The following is a 15,831-nucleotide window of genomic DNA, read 5'->3' as shown; positions in this document are numbered from 1 at the left end:
TTTCAATTCGCACATTCTAAGTGGTTAATCTAAATTGCGAATTCTTCCTAAATATGCATATATACTCGTACTATACATATATGCATATTGAAAGTCAATCAGCATAAATACTAAGTACTACTATATAAATACTTTTAGTGCGACACTTTTACGATTAGTCACAATTAAAATGTTACAAAATTACGTTAACTGAAACTAGGGAATGTAAAATACAAAAAAAAAAACACTAAAAAACAACAACAAACGGAGGCACGGCTGCTTCCGCGTCGCCATCGCGCCATTTTCAACGTCGCTGCTGACGTCGCTGCTGACGTCGCAGCTGACGTCGCTGCTGCTGGCAGCAAAAAGTGGGCGTGTGTCGGGCAAAGTGTCTACTACGCAATACCCGTCGGTACAGTTAGACGAGACACGACACCAGCAACAACAACACCAACAACAACAAACAAACCATAACAAAACATTCTGAGTTGCAGGCAAAGCAAAAAAAAAGCACCATCAAAATATGTGGCATGGTCGCAGTCTGGCCAGACAATGAGAGAGCAAGAGATATAGAGAAGTGGGGAGAGAGAGAGAGAGAGAGAGGGGGGCAGAGAGTGGGGCTAGCGGTAAGCGTACAAGGTTAATATTTATTTATAAATAAATACGAGTATTATAAATGTGAGAGATTACTCTCAGCTGCGTTAAACGTTTTTGTCTCTCACTCTCCCCTCTCTCTTTCTCTCTCTCGTGTATTTTTCTCTAATGTGTTATCGCTCTTTTAAGATTTTTACTGTGCACAATTATTCCAGTATTTGCACGTTTCATTTTATTAAGTTTGCCAAATGTACTGAATAACAAAAATATTTTGTTTTTTTTTCGCTTTGTTTTTCGTTTGCCTCTTCTAAATTTCCCTTACGCTTTAATTGTGCTTATAGCTGTCGAAGGTATTGTTAGTGTTTCTCATAGCAAAGTGCAGCTAACACAAACAAGAAAATGCGCCGCAAAATGTAAAAACCAGCGCAAAGAAAAACCTGCACTGGTCTAATGCGGCGTATACTTAACGCGCGTTTAATATTTACTATTTACTATTATTATTGTTATTAATATTGTTCAGGTTTTGCTGCTGCTGTTTGTTGTTGTTTTCGTGGTGTCTCGCTTTTTGCTTGTTGCCATTTAATAAATAATTTACAAAAGTTGCAGCTGCATTTATTTTCCTCTCTTTTTCCCAGTATTTTTTTTTGCTAATTTTGTAAGACGCAGTTCGAATCGGCACATGTTGACCGACCTCTGTTCCTCTTCATTCCCTTGGTGCACTCAAGGCGTGGTCTATGCCAAGTGGTTGCTCCAAGTGTCGATTTGATTATACAAGTAATGTTGACTAAACGCAGTCAATGAATGGAATTACTTAATGCCCCCCTTTCTACATTTCTACTCAACCCCTTTCCATCTGACTGTCAATCGCGTGGAATGTTTATTTACATACATTCCATATGCAAAATAGGTTCTGCCTTTTCGTAGTGTTCCCATTCTATGAAGGCATTTCAAGGCTGTACCGTAAGCTCAAGTCGAGTAGTAAGTCAAAAGGTAATTAAGAAATTCATTAATTATATATGACTATAAAATAGTAAGAGTTTTTTACAACAATAAGCTCAAAGCTTGACACATTGTAAAAAAAAAAAAAAAAGAATTAAAAGGCGTTCAACCACTTAGAACAGGTGCTGATAAAGATTGTAGACACATTAATATATAATAACGTATAGTACAGGTGAACTTACTTACTTACAAACTTAATGTGCATAGTGATAACAACCACAATTTACGGAAAATTTGATTTCGAGAAAAAAGAGAAACATTTTCCAACAGCAATCATCATTTGGACTGACACACAAATGTGTATGATTGAAAAGAGAATCAACGTAGGCAATTTCAACTGTATCACTAAATATTTGCTAATATTGACAATTGATAAGCAAAAAACAAATAAAAAATTGCCACTGATAGTTAAAGCTGATGTAAAAGGAATTAGAGTATAATACGTAACAAAACATTTGAATCATCAATTTTTCCATTATCGCAACCAGAAGAGACAAAGTGGAATAATTCTGGGAAACATTTCGTAGAAATAAATATATTTAGAGCTCGCACTGCCATAAATCAACAGCTCTAAGCAACTTTTCATTTAATTACTGCACCGTGCTATAAAAACCGCAAAGTGTGTGGGCCAAAAATAAATTTTAACACGTTGAGGATCGTTGCCAAAAAAAAATAAATCAAGATATATCTATATATATATATATATTTATATGTATATCGCGAGTATTGCATTTTTTTTAAATTTAAGAACTAAACAGATAGGTAAGGAAAGCAGAGAAAAAGAAATGTTGGCACAAGTTCAATGGCCAATCGAGAGGGTATGTGAATGTGAATACGAATGTGGCCACAAGCCACGAAGCCAAATTTAAAATTCCACAAATGTCATTTCAGTTTTTATTGAAGAGGAAGCGACGCGTTCGAAGGCAAAGGTGTCGCTGTGTGGCAGCCACAGGGCAAAGGGGCAGACCGACTGAAGAAGGAGAGGACGTAGAAGGAGGACGGGTTGAAGGTGTAGTCTGCTGACTAAGTATAGAAACTTGCAACGTGTTGCATAAATTAGCCAGAGAGTCACATGCTTCTGGCTGATGAGAGCTGCATTGGCAGTTGCATGCCACAACTGTCCCTTTCAACCAACAGAACCGGAAAATTGCAACGCTAAAAATAAAGTCACAGCTCTGTCTGTTGGTATCTGTATATATATATATATCTATCTATAGTTGTATCTGTATCTCATAGATGCTCTGGCAATGCTAACTGCGTACTTTCTTTGCCCAATCAGCACTCGTCTCAATTTTCCCCACTTCAAAACACGAATCACACTCACGCTAACAGCGTCATCATTGCGTTGTCTACGTTGCGGTTTCTTTATCACGTTGTTATTTTGCCGGCGTAATCGCCAAAAAGGGACCAAATCGACAGACAGACAGACAGACAGCCAGACAGACAGACAGACAGACCGACCGACACTCGACTACTTCCGTGAAAATACCACAATTAAATCCAAATAATTATAAACAATAGTAATGCTCATGCGATTCTAAGCTGTATTCTCGTATCATCAAAATATGAGTATTGCCTTAAGTCTCGGATGTCGCCAGACCAGCAAATTCTTCACTTTATTCTTCTTTTACTTTGGTTTATTTTGATTTAACAATTCGCAGACAGCGAGGTGCTAAACTACAGCAACAACAAACAAGCAAAAAGTCTGGTAAATGGGCAAAAGTGGTAACATCAGCGAAATTTATGATACCCCTGCAAGGGGGAAGCTTGGGGATCATGGGTCGTATGAGTGTGAAAATCACGTGTATGACGCACAGCACTTCATGCGAATGCGAATACGAATGTGAATGTGAATTCGATTCTGAAAAGAGTTACGTTAAAAATGATAACGGCCCAAAGGCCTTACCAAATATGCCAAACTTATGGCATTGAAATGTTTCTGCGCATTGCAATTCAAAATTCTAGGGAATATTAAATAATTATCGTATCATATTTAGAAGGAATTCAGGTAGTCAATAAACTTAGTTTTAAAACGTTCTAGCAAATTCGATTTGGAAATTGAAATCAGTCTCTATTTATAATAAATAATTAATGATTCATATGTATATGTAATTTTTACTTGAACGTATGTATAATTAATTTCTTTCGACTTTTTAATACCCTGCAGACATTACCAATGTTCTAAACAGGTATTATCGTCTAATGCACATGTCAGACAATATGTCCAGTAATGTGTATTGACTTGATATATTCAATTTATAATTACTTATCGATTACCTTCTCGTCTCAAGCTCATAAATTACCATATTGTATATATTTCATTGAGTTAAATATAAATTATACCCTGCCTACCTGAAATTTCATAATAATAAATACAAATGTTGTTCAACAAGTTTATAATTTAGTATGGGAATCACAAATATTGATTACAGGATATTTTACAGCCGAGCACTTTTGTATTCGAATTTTTGTACAATTTAACAAGTAATATGTAAATTTAATAATACACTCGTATGCATTGTATGTATATATTCCCTGATGTATACTTACATACGAATCGCAATGTCAATGAACTTGATTTGATAACTTGCAAAAATTGCTGTACAATTACACACACATTTCAACTCGAGCTTATCAGACAAAAAAGTGCACAAAAAAGTCCAAATAATAGTCTGTTCAAAATATAAGGAAAAACACAGCTAATAATGCTGATTAAAGCAAAAATTAATCAGCATAGATATTTATAAAATGAATTCAATTTCAATTCAAATGTAATTTATATTGACATTAAACTTGAATTAATTTATAAGGAATATTAAAAGTATATTCTATGAAAATCATTTATTGCATGTGAATGAAACATGTGTGTATTATGATTGTGTGTGTACTTTGACTGTGTGCAGCGGCCCTACTATTTACGTATGAGTGGATGTAAACAAAAAGTAAAAAAAACGTTTTGCCAGCAAAAGATAAAAGCGCATTAATTGCAACTTTCAGTGACGACGCGTGGACCACGCAAATAGTCAAAGAGAGAGAGAGAAAAGGGGAGAAAAGGGAAGAAAAGAGCAAGAGCGTGACAAACGAGCATATGTAATAATTCATGTATTTATTAAGTAACATACACAACAAGTGGAAGCGACAATGCAAACAACAGAGTACGATGACGATTACGATTACGATGACGATGACAAGACAACGGTCCGCTGACCGAGACCCAGAAACACTCAAAAAAAAATTGAAAAACAAAAAAAAAACAGAGAAAGAATGCGAACAATATAGTACAAAAAAATAAAAGAAAGATAAAAAAGTAAACCGCACAACGCAAAAAAATGCAGCAAAGAAAAAATAATAATAAAGTATAACAAACGATTGTTGACTCTTTCTCTATTGCTCACCCTGTCCCTCTCTCTCTCTCTCATTCATTCTTTCTTTGGCCATGAACTTGACCATTCATTCATTCGTTATTTCATACACTTCATATCATTTTATTGGGTAACAGAGTTTTGTTTGAACCATCTAAATGAACCAGTTCACTTGCTATAAGCAAATTAATGGCCAAGTTAGATTCTTAAATCGGATTTTAAGCACATTATTCATTCACTCAGTTTAGTCTATAATAAAATAGTTTGCATAGTTACAATAGATAACGCAATTGAATAAAGTTTTAAGTCATATATAAATCACTCGTCAATTTATTCGCTTCATTTAATTTATTTACTCATGGAGGTAATTCAATAAAAAATTGGTTCACATGGTATAACTAGAGCCAATTAACATTTCCAACTCAAATGAATTCGCTAAGTGTTATAATCACTGAATCATTGAGTACTCACATTTCTTTCTGAACCTTCTGAATCATTGAATCATTGAGCACTCACCTTCCAGCCGGCACTGCTATTCGAGTCGCCTTTATCCTTAAAGTATGGCACATTCTGAACCATCCACTCGTAGATTTGGCTCAGTGTCAACCTCTTGTCGGTGGCAGAACCGATGGCGTGCGTTATGAGATCGGCATAGGATAGATTTCCCCATGCATTGCGACGGGATGAGTTCTTTTTGGCCGCATTGGCATTCTGTATGGCCTGCTGTGAATCTGTGCAGATACAGTTAGTATAAATAGTTGTCTATTTGTTAAATATGCAGTGTGTACTTACCACCAGGTGCTAGCTGTTGATTGCTGGCCTTTGTGCTGTCCAACTCATCGACGGGTTCCACAAAGTTTTCGGGACGCGGACATGGCCAAGTGTTTGAGCGGGCTCGTGTTTGTGGCTCAAAGCCGGCATCACCATGCAGCTCACCCACCAGCTGATCCATTTGTAGTCCATTGTCTGATCTGGGCAGATTGGGCCAGTCTTGTGCAAAGCCGTCCATGATGGCAAACAGTTCGTTATGGAGTTGCAGCTTTAAAGCTTTCGTCAGCTCGCTCCAAAACTCAAAGCTATCCAATTCAGAGAGAGAGAGAGTGAGAAAGATAGAGATGGGATATCAATTGACAGTCGCTAAATAAAGCGTTTAGAAATGACCTTATCAAATAAGCTTTCAATTTAACTTTCATGCTTAGCCGTCTTTAGTAATTTCATAAAATCTTTTTGACATGTCATTCTGTCATTACGTTTAACTCCCAATGAATGTCAAATGCATGCAAAGTCTTGCTTCATAATACCTATACATTCAATATACACATGTGTGTATTCAATTCAACGATTAACATATTTAGTAGGAAGAAGCTGTCCCCAAACTTAAATCGATCTCTCGTTTCAAGTGATCTAACCTGTTTCAATGCACGGAAACCGATTACGAAACGCGATCTTTAAGTGCTTTGAAAATTTACGAGTTCACTTTTGTGAGTGAAATTTTGTTCAAATATTGTTTATGACGTTTTATCTTAAATTACATCAAGTTCGATTATTTTCTGACTAAACTAACTTGGAATATTTTTAAAGCTCCAATATCTTAAAATATTTTAAGCTTGGCGCTGACTATATTGTTTGTAAATTCAATTATTTGGTAATATGTCTTGATATATTGATCTGATTGGTTTCTTTTTGATTTTTTCTCAATTATTGGATTATTTAACATTTTTTTAAATACCTCGAAAGCGTTCCAACTGTCTAGAATCTAGATTGCTGTTTTTTTAAATCTTGTTAATTTAATTTCAAATAATAAATAATTTTAAACTGTTAGTTTAAGCGAAAAGGGGGTGTGCACACTTTTTAAGTAAGTGTTTACGTACATACATATGTATGTACGTGTTAGTATGTGTGTGACGAGGCACTTGTTTCTATCAGCAAAATGTGCGACAAGGACGACATTGGACTGACGATAATGTTCTGGGTTATGATCTTGTTGTATGCGTCGCACAATCTTCAAGCATTCTCCAACCTCAATTAAAATTCATCAATTTAAGTGTGGACGCTGCAATCGCAGACGCTTTTGTGACTAAATTTAGCATTTGTAACTATTAAATCCCCAATAACTGATAATACAAAGGCACCAAAAATAATGCTGGCAATCACTCTATAAACCCTACGTATGTATTTATTATATGTACACACTGTACATACGTATATGTACATTAATACATACACTCATTATCAGAAGTCTATTGACACTGGCCGCGCTGTCTGCACAGGGAAACTGATAAGCTTTTGGAGATTGATTGCAGCTTGACGAACTTTGTACGAAATTCAAAAGCTGTTATTGTTTCTCTTTTTTAAGTTTTTTTGTATACACATTTTCAGTTGTGGTTTTGCATTTTAAAATACTAGTTTCAATTCCTTTCTATATAATTTTGATAAACTTGATTTCTCTCTTAAATTTTCAGTTTGATAACAAACTCGCTCACACAATAAAAATAATAAGAAGAGGCGCTCTCTTCGTTAAGCTGTTTGACCGATTACCCGATAGCTCTCTCTTTGTGAGCTTTGTAAACAAATTGAAAATGTGTGTGAATTAAAATACACACTTCACTCACACACACACCCATCAGTCTCACTCTGGCAAAGAGAGCACAAACACGAACACACTCTCTTACATATATTCGTTAAATATATAGAATGAAATTTTAACGAAAGAGGCGCAAAACAACGACCGTTGATCGCGGCAAAGTATTGTTTTTGTTGCTTTTTTATTGAGTTTATTTCATTTTGTATTTCTTTTTCGACATTTCTTTGCTGTTTTTGATTATACTTTTTCGGTTTTCACAACCAGTGGCGCTCTAGGTCCACAAATTTATATGTATGTAGGATTATGTGTGTAAGTATACGGCAGGCAGAGATGGCAAAGGAAAAATACCTTGAGACACCAGAACAGAACACGGAAGTCTAACAAAGAACAAACGTTGTTCTTCTTATAAACCTACACATACCTATGCACACCTATGTATTTATATCTGTGCGTGTATTTTTGGAATCTACCTGTGCTGCGAATTTACACACACATTGGTTGTTCTAAGAATTCCAGTTTCATAACAACCAACTCTGACCCTTCCAAAATTTATCCAATTTCTCGCACTCTCCGAGCCAAAACTTTCGGTTCCTATAATAGTTTTATAATAGTGATCCGATTTCGTTCAGAATTATGTCTGTATAATACATATGAGGTAAGAAAATCCTTTTGCAAATTCATTTATAGTCCCAAAAAAAGGTACTAAAAAAATCGACAATAAAATAGCTATATTATAAAATTAGTAAGATAAGGAGGCGTTTGTCATCGCAGCTGCATTACATAACATTTTGTTGCTAGTATTTTATGACCGTAAATAATGAGAACGAATTGGAAACGAGTAACAGTTTAACAACAGAAAAAACCCGTAAAAACAACTGACTGAACTGAACAGAACCTCTAACTGACCTTAGACACTAACAGCAAAGAGAATAATTACAAAATATAGCAACAAACAAGTGGGCGGTTCCAGTCGAGCACGCTCGACAGTAGGATACCCTGTGCCCAGGTACTCTGCACTAAAAGATGATTTTCAACCGATTGTTCCTATGGCAGCTATATGATATGGGGAGCCGAATTAAACCAAATTTGATTAGAATGTACAAAACCAACATAAAGGCATATTCTAACAGTTTGATTAAGATATTTCAAAAAAAAAAAAACATTTTTTTATACTAAGACATAATTTTCGGTTGAGCGACTCTATTGCAGCTATATAATATAGTAAAGCGATTTTAACCAAATTTGGTGAGGATGCATTAAAACCAGCCCAGATGCATATTCTATTAGTTTGATGCTGACATCTCAACAAACAAAAAACTTTTTCATACTAAAACATAACTTTCGATGTATAGTTCCTGTGGCAGATATATGACATAGTGGTCCGATCCAAAAATAAACAAAAACTTGATCTGCCTATGGTATCCAGGAACCTAAATTCTAAGATTGAAGTCTCTAGCTTTTATAGTTTCTGAGATCGACGCGTTCACACAGATAGACAAACGGACATGGCTCAATCGATTCGGCTGTTGATCCTAATCAAGAATACATTCTGTTGCATACATTCTGCCATACACATTATACCCTATTTTGACAATTTTCAATGGGCTCAGGGTATAAAAAAATGAAATGGAATGTTCTGGTCGAGACTAGGGTACTGACTGCATTCTTTAGATTGTCAGAACTACAGACACAGAACCATCTATCATGTGTAACTTTTGCTGTTTGCAGGGGAGTAATAATAACTTATGTAATGAACTGAAATATTTTTATAGTAACTAAAAAATGGAATTTTTTAATTTAACAATTTGATTGTTTCATTTCTTGATAACTGACAACTAATTTTAGAAGGATATGCAGAAATAATCAATTTAAAAATAATATTTTTACATATGTATAAGTAGCCACAATTAAAAATATGCAAGAAAATGTACATTTGTGCAAATGTAAATATGTATTAGAATCAGCGCGAAAAAATTGCGTCGCACAATTAAATGAAATACACAAGCTACTTGTTGCCGAATGTCACCCAGAAACATAGAAATGCTAAATAATTTACATTAAAAATAAAAATGAAATTTACGAACGTCATTAACACACAAACCAGCGTAGATATATATAATTATATGTATATATATTTCATATAACGCAAAAAAAAAAATACTGAAGAAAAAAGAACAAGAGTAAACATCAAAACAATAACAGGGCAGATCTTGGGCTTTGAACTGAGATTGATATAGTCATCTTTATCATTAATAAGTTGCGTCATCTATTAACGTGTAGGTTCCTATACCAAGTGATCAAAATATAATACAATAGCTTTTTAAAAACATATGAAATTTATAAAGGAATATGTATTAGACTTCATCAGACATCGTCTAGTCTATGACGTCCGATATTCCTTCCATATTCCATATATCCATTCAATCGCTTGCAAAAATTGCGCTGAAAAACAGGATAACTTCTAATCGATCAGCACCGCTATTGTTTACCACAAGTCGCTTAATTTCTTTGTGTTGACTTGAAATTAAAGCCCATTAATATTGGCTGTAAATGACGCCATTTATTGATTAGACTTTCAATATTTCCTATTCATGGGAAGATTTGTTCAGCTGGATATTTTTATTTGTTTACAGTTTACACTCGAGAGAATTCAACGCCAACGCATTCAAAACAAAACCTAGTCAACAAAAACTAAATAGACCTACGCAAGATGAAAGTAAAAACTCGTAAATATGTATGCAAACTAAACACGCTATGGTATGTATATGTATAATCGGAAGGGGCCATTATTACTACGTGAAGAATGAAATATATCAGAAACAGAACTGAGAATTGGTTCACATTTCTTGAAGTGGACCTCACAGAATACAAAAATGTGTGGGCAAGAAATTAGCATTTGAATGATTGAAGAACTGACAAATTAAAACATTTCTGTTCTAAATCTGTATGTGAGACTATTGCACAATTCTTAAATGGAACCAAAATTGGTAGAGATGTGCAAAATTGCCAAAAAATTAATGTTGAAATATTTTGCAAGCTGAAAGGAAAAGTTCTAATTGACAGAAACTCATTAGCAAAAAGTGTCAGGTTTGAAAGAACGACCGAAACAAAGAACAAGATTTGCACAGAGCGAAAAATTATTAAAAGAGCACGACGAATAAAGCCATAAAGCAATAAACAAAAAAAAACACTTTAGATATTTGCGAATGAGTGTATAAAAAAAATATAAAAATAAGCATGAAAAAAGAGAGGCAGAAAAACAGAAACAAAAATAAAAATAATAACAAGCAAAACTTTGTTATGTAATTTCCCCGAGATTCTCTTATTCGATAATAACTTTTAGCAAAGATAAAAATATATGTTTAACTGGACCGACTAAAGTGATAACTTCAAGTATCTATTTATATAGCATATATACATATATTTTCATATATAAATATAAGTCTGCGCTGCTTATCAGCTGGGGAATAACTCTGCCAAGCAGATGCTCATGTGATATTATTATGCATGATCTGTCTAAGCCCTCCTCGCACATGGCCAGGTTCAGTTACGTGGAAGTAAAAGATACATACTCGCTGGTAGAAGATACACAGATGCATACAAATGTATATAGATGTATGTGTCTGGCATAACTCGTCAAACAGGATTATTAAAGCAAAAGTAAGTATGTCAGCGTTGGCTTTGCTTTAAAAAGACGCTGCACACTCAAGAGGCGGCCCTCCAATAAGACGGAGAACGCGAGAGATAAAGAGCGCGAATGAGAGTGGGAGTGAGCGAGAGACAGAGAGAGATGGAGAGAGAAAAAACAAAAAACTAAATAAGCTGACAGCTGGCACCTCAACTGGTCCAATGTCTACCTTGATGTGGTCTACCTTTGAGAGGTAGTCAACAATCACTTGCCACAACGTTGCATGAATTGATTAGAGATTGCTGTGTCAACACACGGCTCGATCGCCTGACCTGATCATGACCTGCTGATTAACATTTTTCCATCATTCTCTATTCGAGAGTGAAACTTTCGCCTGATAAATATCAGACTTTGTTAACGCTTTATTCACAAGGCTCTCAAGCATGACTTCTGTATACGTATATACATATATCTATATATAGATTTGTATTTGTATCCACAAGTTTATAGATAGTCGATCAATTGCTATAGTTTTTTTCTTCTTCTTTTTGCACTGATGCACTTAAAATGTTTGCCACTTTATCACATTAACAGAGCTAAGCTCTTATCACACACACACACACATACAATGTGATAACAGCACACTGACTGCACATTCCCAATACGCATTGTTGCCATGTGGATATGACAATATCAGATATATGTATTTATATGTCCAGTTGAATCCATGTCAGTCGAGGTATTATGTACACTCTGTCAGCTTATCTTTCCAAAAATTTCCCATTGAACTTTCTTGTAAGCCTTTTGTACAATTGTCGCGTTGCATTTTGCGCTGCAATTTATCGTTTATCGAATAAGTAAGTATATTGTATGTATATAATTTCCAAGTGTCGACTGCATTTGCATGATTATGTCATTATTTTTCATTACTTTCTGGTCTTAAGTAAATCATCTCGCCTGCTCACACTGCACGAGCTCACACAAATCCCCCCCGCTATTTCTGCCTCTCACTCTACTCGCTGCTCTTTCTCACTCTGCCGCACTGCAACAGTGTTGACGACGCTCTCCCTCACAAGTGCAACGCTGGAATGCAACAAAGAAAGTGCCAAAAGAGGCGGCAATACTCGTAGTTGCTGCGATGATCTCGTTACCGCATTCTGGTTTCTATACACTCTCCGGAAAAACGGGTATATCGATTGAATCAATTTATTCAGAAATTTGAAACTACAGTTAGTGAAAGGTAAGTTCACTTTTCCAGCTATCCAGCTCAGCTTTATAGCTGTTTAGGTAATTCTAATCAAAGGCAGAGCATCTAATTGTCGTAACGACTGATTGAGAATGTTACCTTTTTATTAAGTATTTATTAACTCAATTATCGCGGAAGCGCACTCAAATATGTATATACATATACTTATTAAAAGTGCAATATTCCGTCTCTGTCGCACTTGCATTAAGATTTACACGTGCCGTTTGAGGTCAAAGAGAGAAACACGCGCAATGCATTTTGAGGGGAGTGCAAAGAGGTTTCTAAATAAATAAAAAAGTCAGTAAAAAGCATTGCGATTTGTTTATTAATTTAATTCAAAGTCTATCGAAATCATGGAAAATCTACTCGAGTGAACAATCAATCAACAATGACGCTATGAAAACTTACGAAAGATGATTATGTTCGAGTATATAAGGATGTTATAATCTAATATTATATACTAATACATAAATATAGTTTGACCCATTCCCAACTAAATTCATTCTTTGGCAAACTTTTGCCTATCCTTATCACAAACATTATCTCTAAATGTTGCCAGCAAACACTCGAAGATATGCCAGTCTTTAATCTATAATTTAACAACTACCACCAGCGACTATAGATAAGACATTTACCTAAATACATGAGCATTTCGAGTATATGAGCACTTGTCGCCTCTGTTCCCTAAAACCCCGAAAAGTCGACCCATTTAAAAAAATAACTAGTGCTTAATCACATTTCAATGTCAATTTTGTTTTGAAAAATTAGAACAAAAAAGAATTAAGTAATTACGCGATGATATGTAGAACAGTATTTAATAAAAAGGAATATTAAATTTCTTTTCTTAATTTTGTTGAACAAAAAACAACAGATATATTTTATTTTCCAATGATAAAGCAAGATTTCAATATATTAGAGAAGGAATTTAGATTTATGTTTTATAATTATCCAAATATAAAGAAATGTAATATTTATAGAACAAATGAAAGCCCAACAGAATTATTTAAATAAACAATAAAAAAAAGATACATATAATTTGGATATTGAATTTTTGTGTTTTTAATTTTACACATTATAAAAAATGGTCTAGATATATTAACCAGATTCTAGTTTTCAAAGTACAATTATAGTGAACAACTTTTTCAAGTGGATCAATCGGGGTCTAATTTTCAAACTCAAAACTTACAATATGTACAAATTTATTTAGCATAAAAAGGGTACAAAAGTGAGCTGGCTACAGCGACAGCAACAAAAACAAAGCGAAAGCGACATCGGCTGTGGTACGACACGCGCTGTAGTCGCTGCTATCAGTGGCGCGTGTTATTTTTAGACGTATTATCAGTAGTGCTCTAATTAAGATCTCTGCACTGAGCTCTCAAACAAAATGCTAACTAATCACTGCTAACGCACTGTCAAATGTCCCGAAAAATCAAAAGAGCGTTACAATTGCCGCTTATAAATATTACAGATACATTTGTATCTCGATATATTTAAATAATATGTGTTTCAGTTAAAGAACAGAAGTTTGTGTATATAATATACTCTCTCAGTTGCATACTCTGCGATAAAGTAAAAGATACATTTGTATCTAGATACATAAGCCGCTTGGTGACAAGCGTTTCAAAATCAACAGTTTGTAGGCGTTAATTGGGCAGATATTTTAAATGCTATTAATAAAACACATACACTCATGCACACAGCACTCACAAATGTACATATAACTGTTATTTACCTGTGTAATTCCAATTGGAAATTTATGAAAAGGTTTTTGCTGTGTGTTGTCGTTGTTCTTGCTCCTTGTTAAAGTTGTGTGTTTGTTTCCTTTATTTTGACAAGTTTTGCACTTATTTATTAATTTTTACGTAGTTTTTGTTTTGTTTTGCTTTGCTTTGCTTTTATTCACTTGTTGTGGTTGTCTTTTTATAGGGTATTCATGTGTATGTATTGATTACACGTAGTACGATATTTATGTTGTGCTGTTTTGAGCAAAACTTGTGCAGGTTTTTTGTATTAATTATTATTTAGCTCTGTTTTTAGGCTAACTCGCATGATTTCTTGCTCACACGCTCGATTCTACATACATACAACTGTTGTTGTTGTTGTTGTTGTTTTGTGGGCGGCTGCTTGAGCTACATGTAGACATACAAATTTAACTGTATTTAACTAAGCAATAATAAAAAATAAATAAATAAAGAGCAAATATACATAAGTACAGACACACATATATAGAGATGTATGTACATATATATATATACAATATAAAAGCTTTATAAAAAGAGCGCGCGCAGCTTTGTAAAGAGACGAGTTAGAGTGTCAGAGTGGGAGAGAGATAGATCGCGTCACGTCACCAATTCATGCCAATTGGACGCATACAGAAATTAATTGGAATTCGTATAAGAATTCAATGAAAGCGTGCTGCGCAGTCGACGGCGACGACGACGACGGCACACAAAACGATCTACAAACGCGCGCACAAACACACACATACACACACAGAGAAACACTTGGGCTTATATACATATACATATGTATGAGGATGTTTAAAGTTCAAACGGAAAAAAATTTATATTCTACATATGTATGTATGCACGTTTACTGTTTATTTATTTTGTTGCTTTACTCCAATTTGAATTTGAACAGATATTTTGATTTTGCACCAATGTTCAAGTCATGTGTGTGTGTGTGCGTGTGTGAACCGGCAGTCAGAAAAGATCATTCCAGCTTTATAGCTGCTCTATACAAACATACATACATAGATATTTTGTTTTTAATTTCTTACTACGCATTCTGCACACGCTTTATTATTTAGTTATTTATGCTTTTGTCGCTGTCTCTGCGTATTTGTGTTTGTGTGTGTGTCTGAACTATGTAAGTGTGTGTATTTTTTTTAATCTGTGCGCACTTTTTTCACTTTGTAAATGTTTTGATTTTGAATTTTACAAGACTTGTTTTATCACATTTTTCGTTCAGCACTTATTTAGAAACGGGGGAGAGGGAGAACACGTGATCATACGGTTTGGGCAGGGCTCGGGTAAATTTGGTGACGTTGGGGTTAAGTAGCGCGCTAAACGCTCAACGACCTCGTGGCTTTTAACCGCAAACGCAACGGACTCTGCTCGTTAACTGCTTTCTAGTTGGATGCGAACTGACAACTGATTGGTATACGAAACGCTACAAAACGAAGCAGCGGCAAAACGACAACGGCAACGACGAAGCGACACGAACGCGCCCAGTCTGTGACTGTTTGTGTGTGTGTGTGTGTGTGTGTGTGTGTGTGTGTGTGTGTGTATTTATGGTATGGGAATTGAGTTGGCGAGCGACGAGAGAGCTTTGCGCTCAAGAGCACACTCTTCTGAATGCTTTTGTGTGCCTGTGTGCGTATGCTGGCATCCACAATTGGGTTCCACAAAAATGCACGTTTTATATTTTGGCGCTCACA

At 35.0% G+C, this 15,831-nt stretch overlaps 1 protein-coding gene across 4 annotated transcripts in view; it reads right to left on the bottom strand.

Moving 5' to 3' along the window:
* Positions 1–15,566, bottom strand: part of LOC117792684 (forkhead box protein O) — a 33,266-nt gene extending 17,700 nt beyond the window's left edge. The window contains exons 1-4 of one of the 4 annotated variants that reach the window (XM_034632909.1): positions 15,295–15,566; positions 14,125–14,521; positions 5,727–6,010; positions 5,451–5,665 (exon numbers count right to left, since the gene is read on the bottom strand). In XM_034632909.1, coding sequence (XP_034488800.1) covers positions 5,451–5,665; positions 5,727–5,943 — 432 coding nt within the window. In that variant the 5' untranslated portion in view covers positions 5,944–6,010; positions 14,125–14,521; positions 15,295–15,566. Of the gene's footprint in view, positions 1–5,450; positions 5,666–5,726; positions 6,011–14,124; positions 14,556–15,294 lie in introns of all 4 variants that reach the window. The other 3 variants (XM_034632906.1, XM_034632905.1, XM_034632908.1) reach the window with 3 other exon arrangements.
* Positions 15,567–15,831: the final 265 nt, after the last annotated feature.

The sequence above is a fragment of the Drosophila innubila genome, assembly GCF_004354385.1.
Source record: "Drosophila innubila isolate TH190305 chromosome 3R unlocalized genomic scaffold, UK_Dinn_1.0 2_E_3R, whole genome shotgun sequence".
Lineage (NCBI taxonomy): Eukaryota > Metazoa > Arthropoda > Insecta > Diptera > Drosophilidae > Drosophila > Drosophila innubila.
The sequence above is the reverse complement of the archived record's forward strand: the minus strand, read 5'-3'. Positions and strand labels throughout refer to the sequence as shown.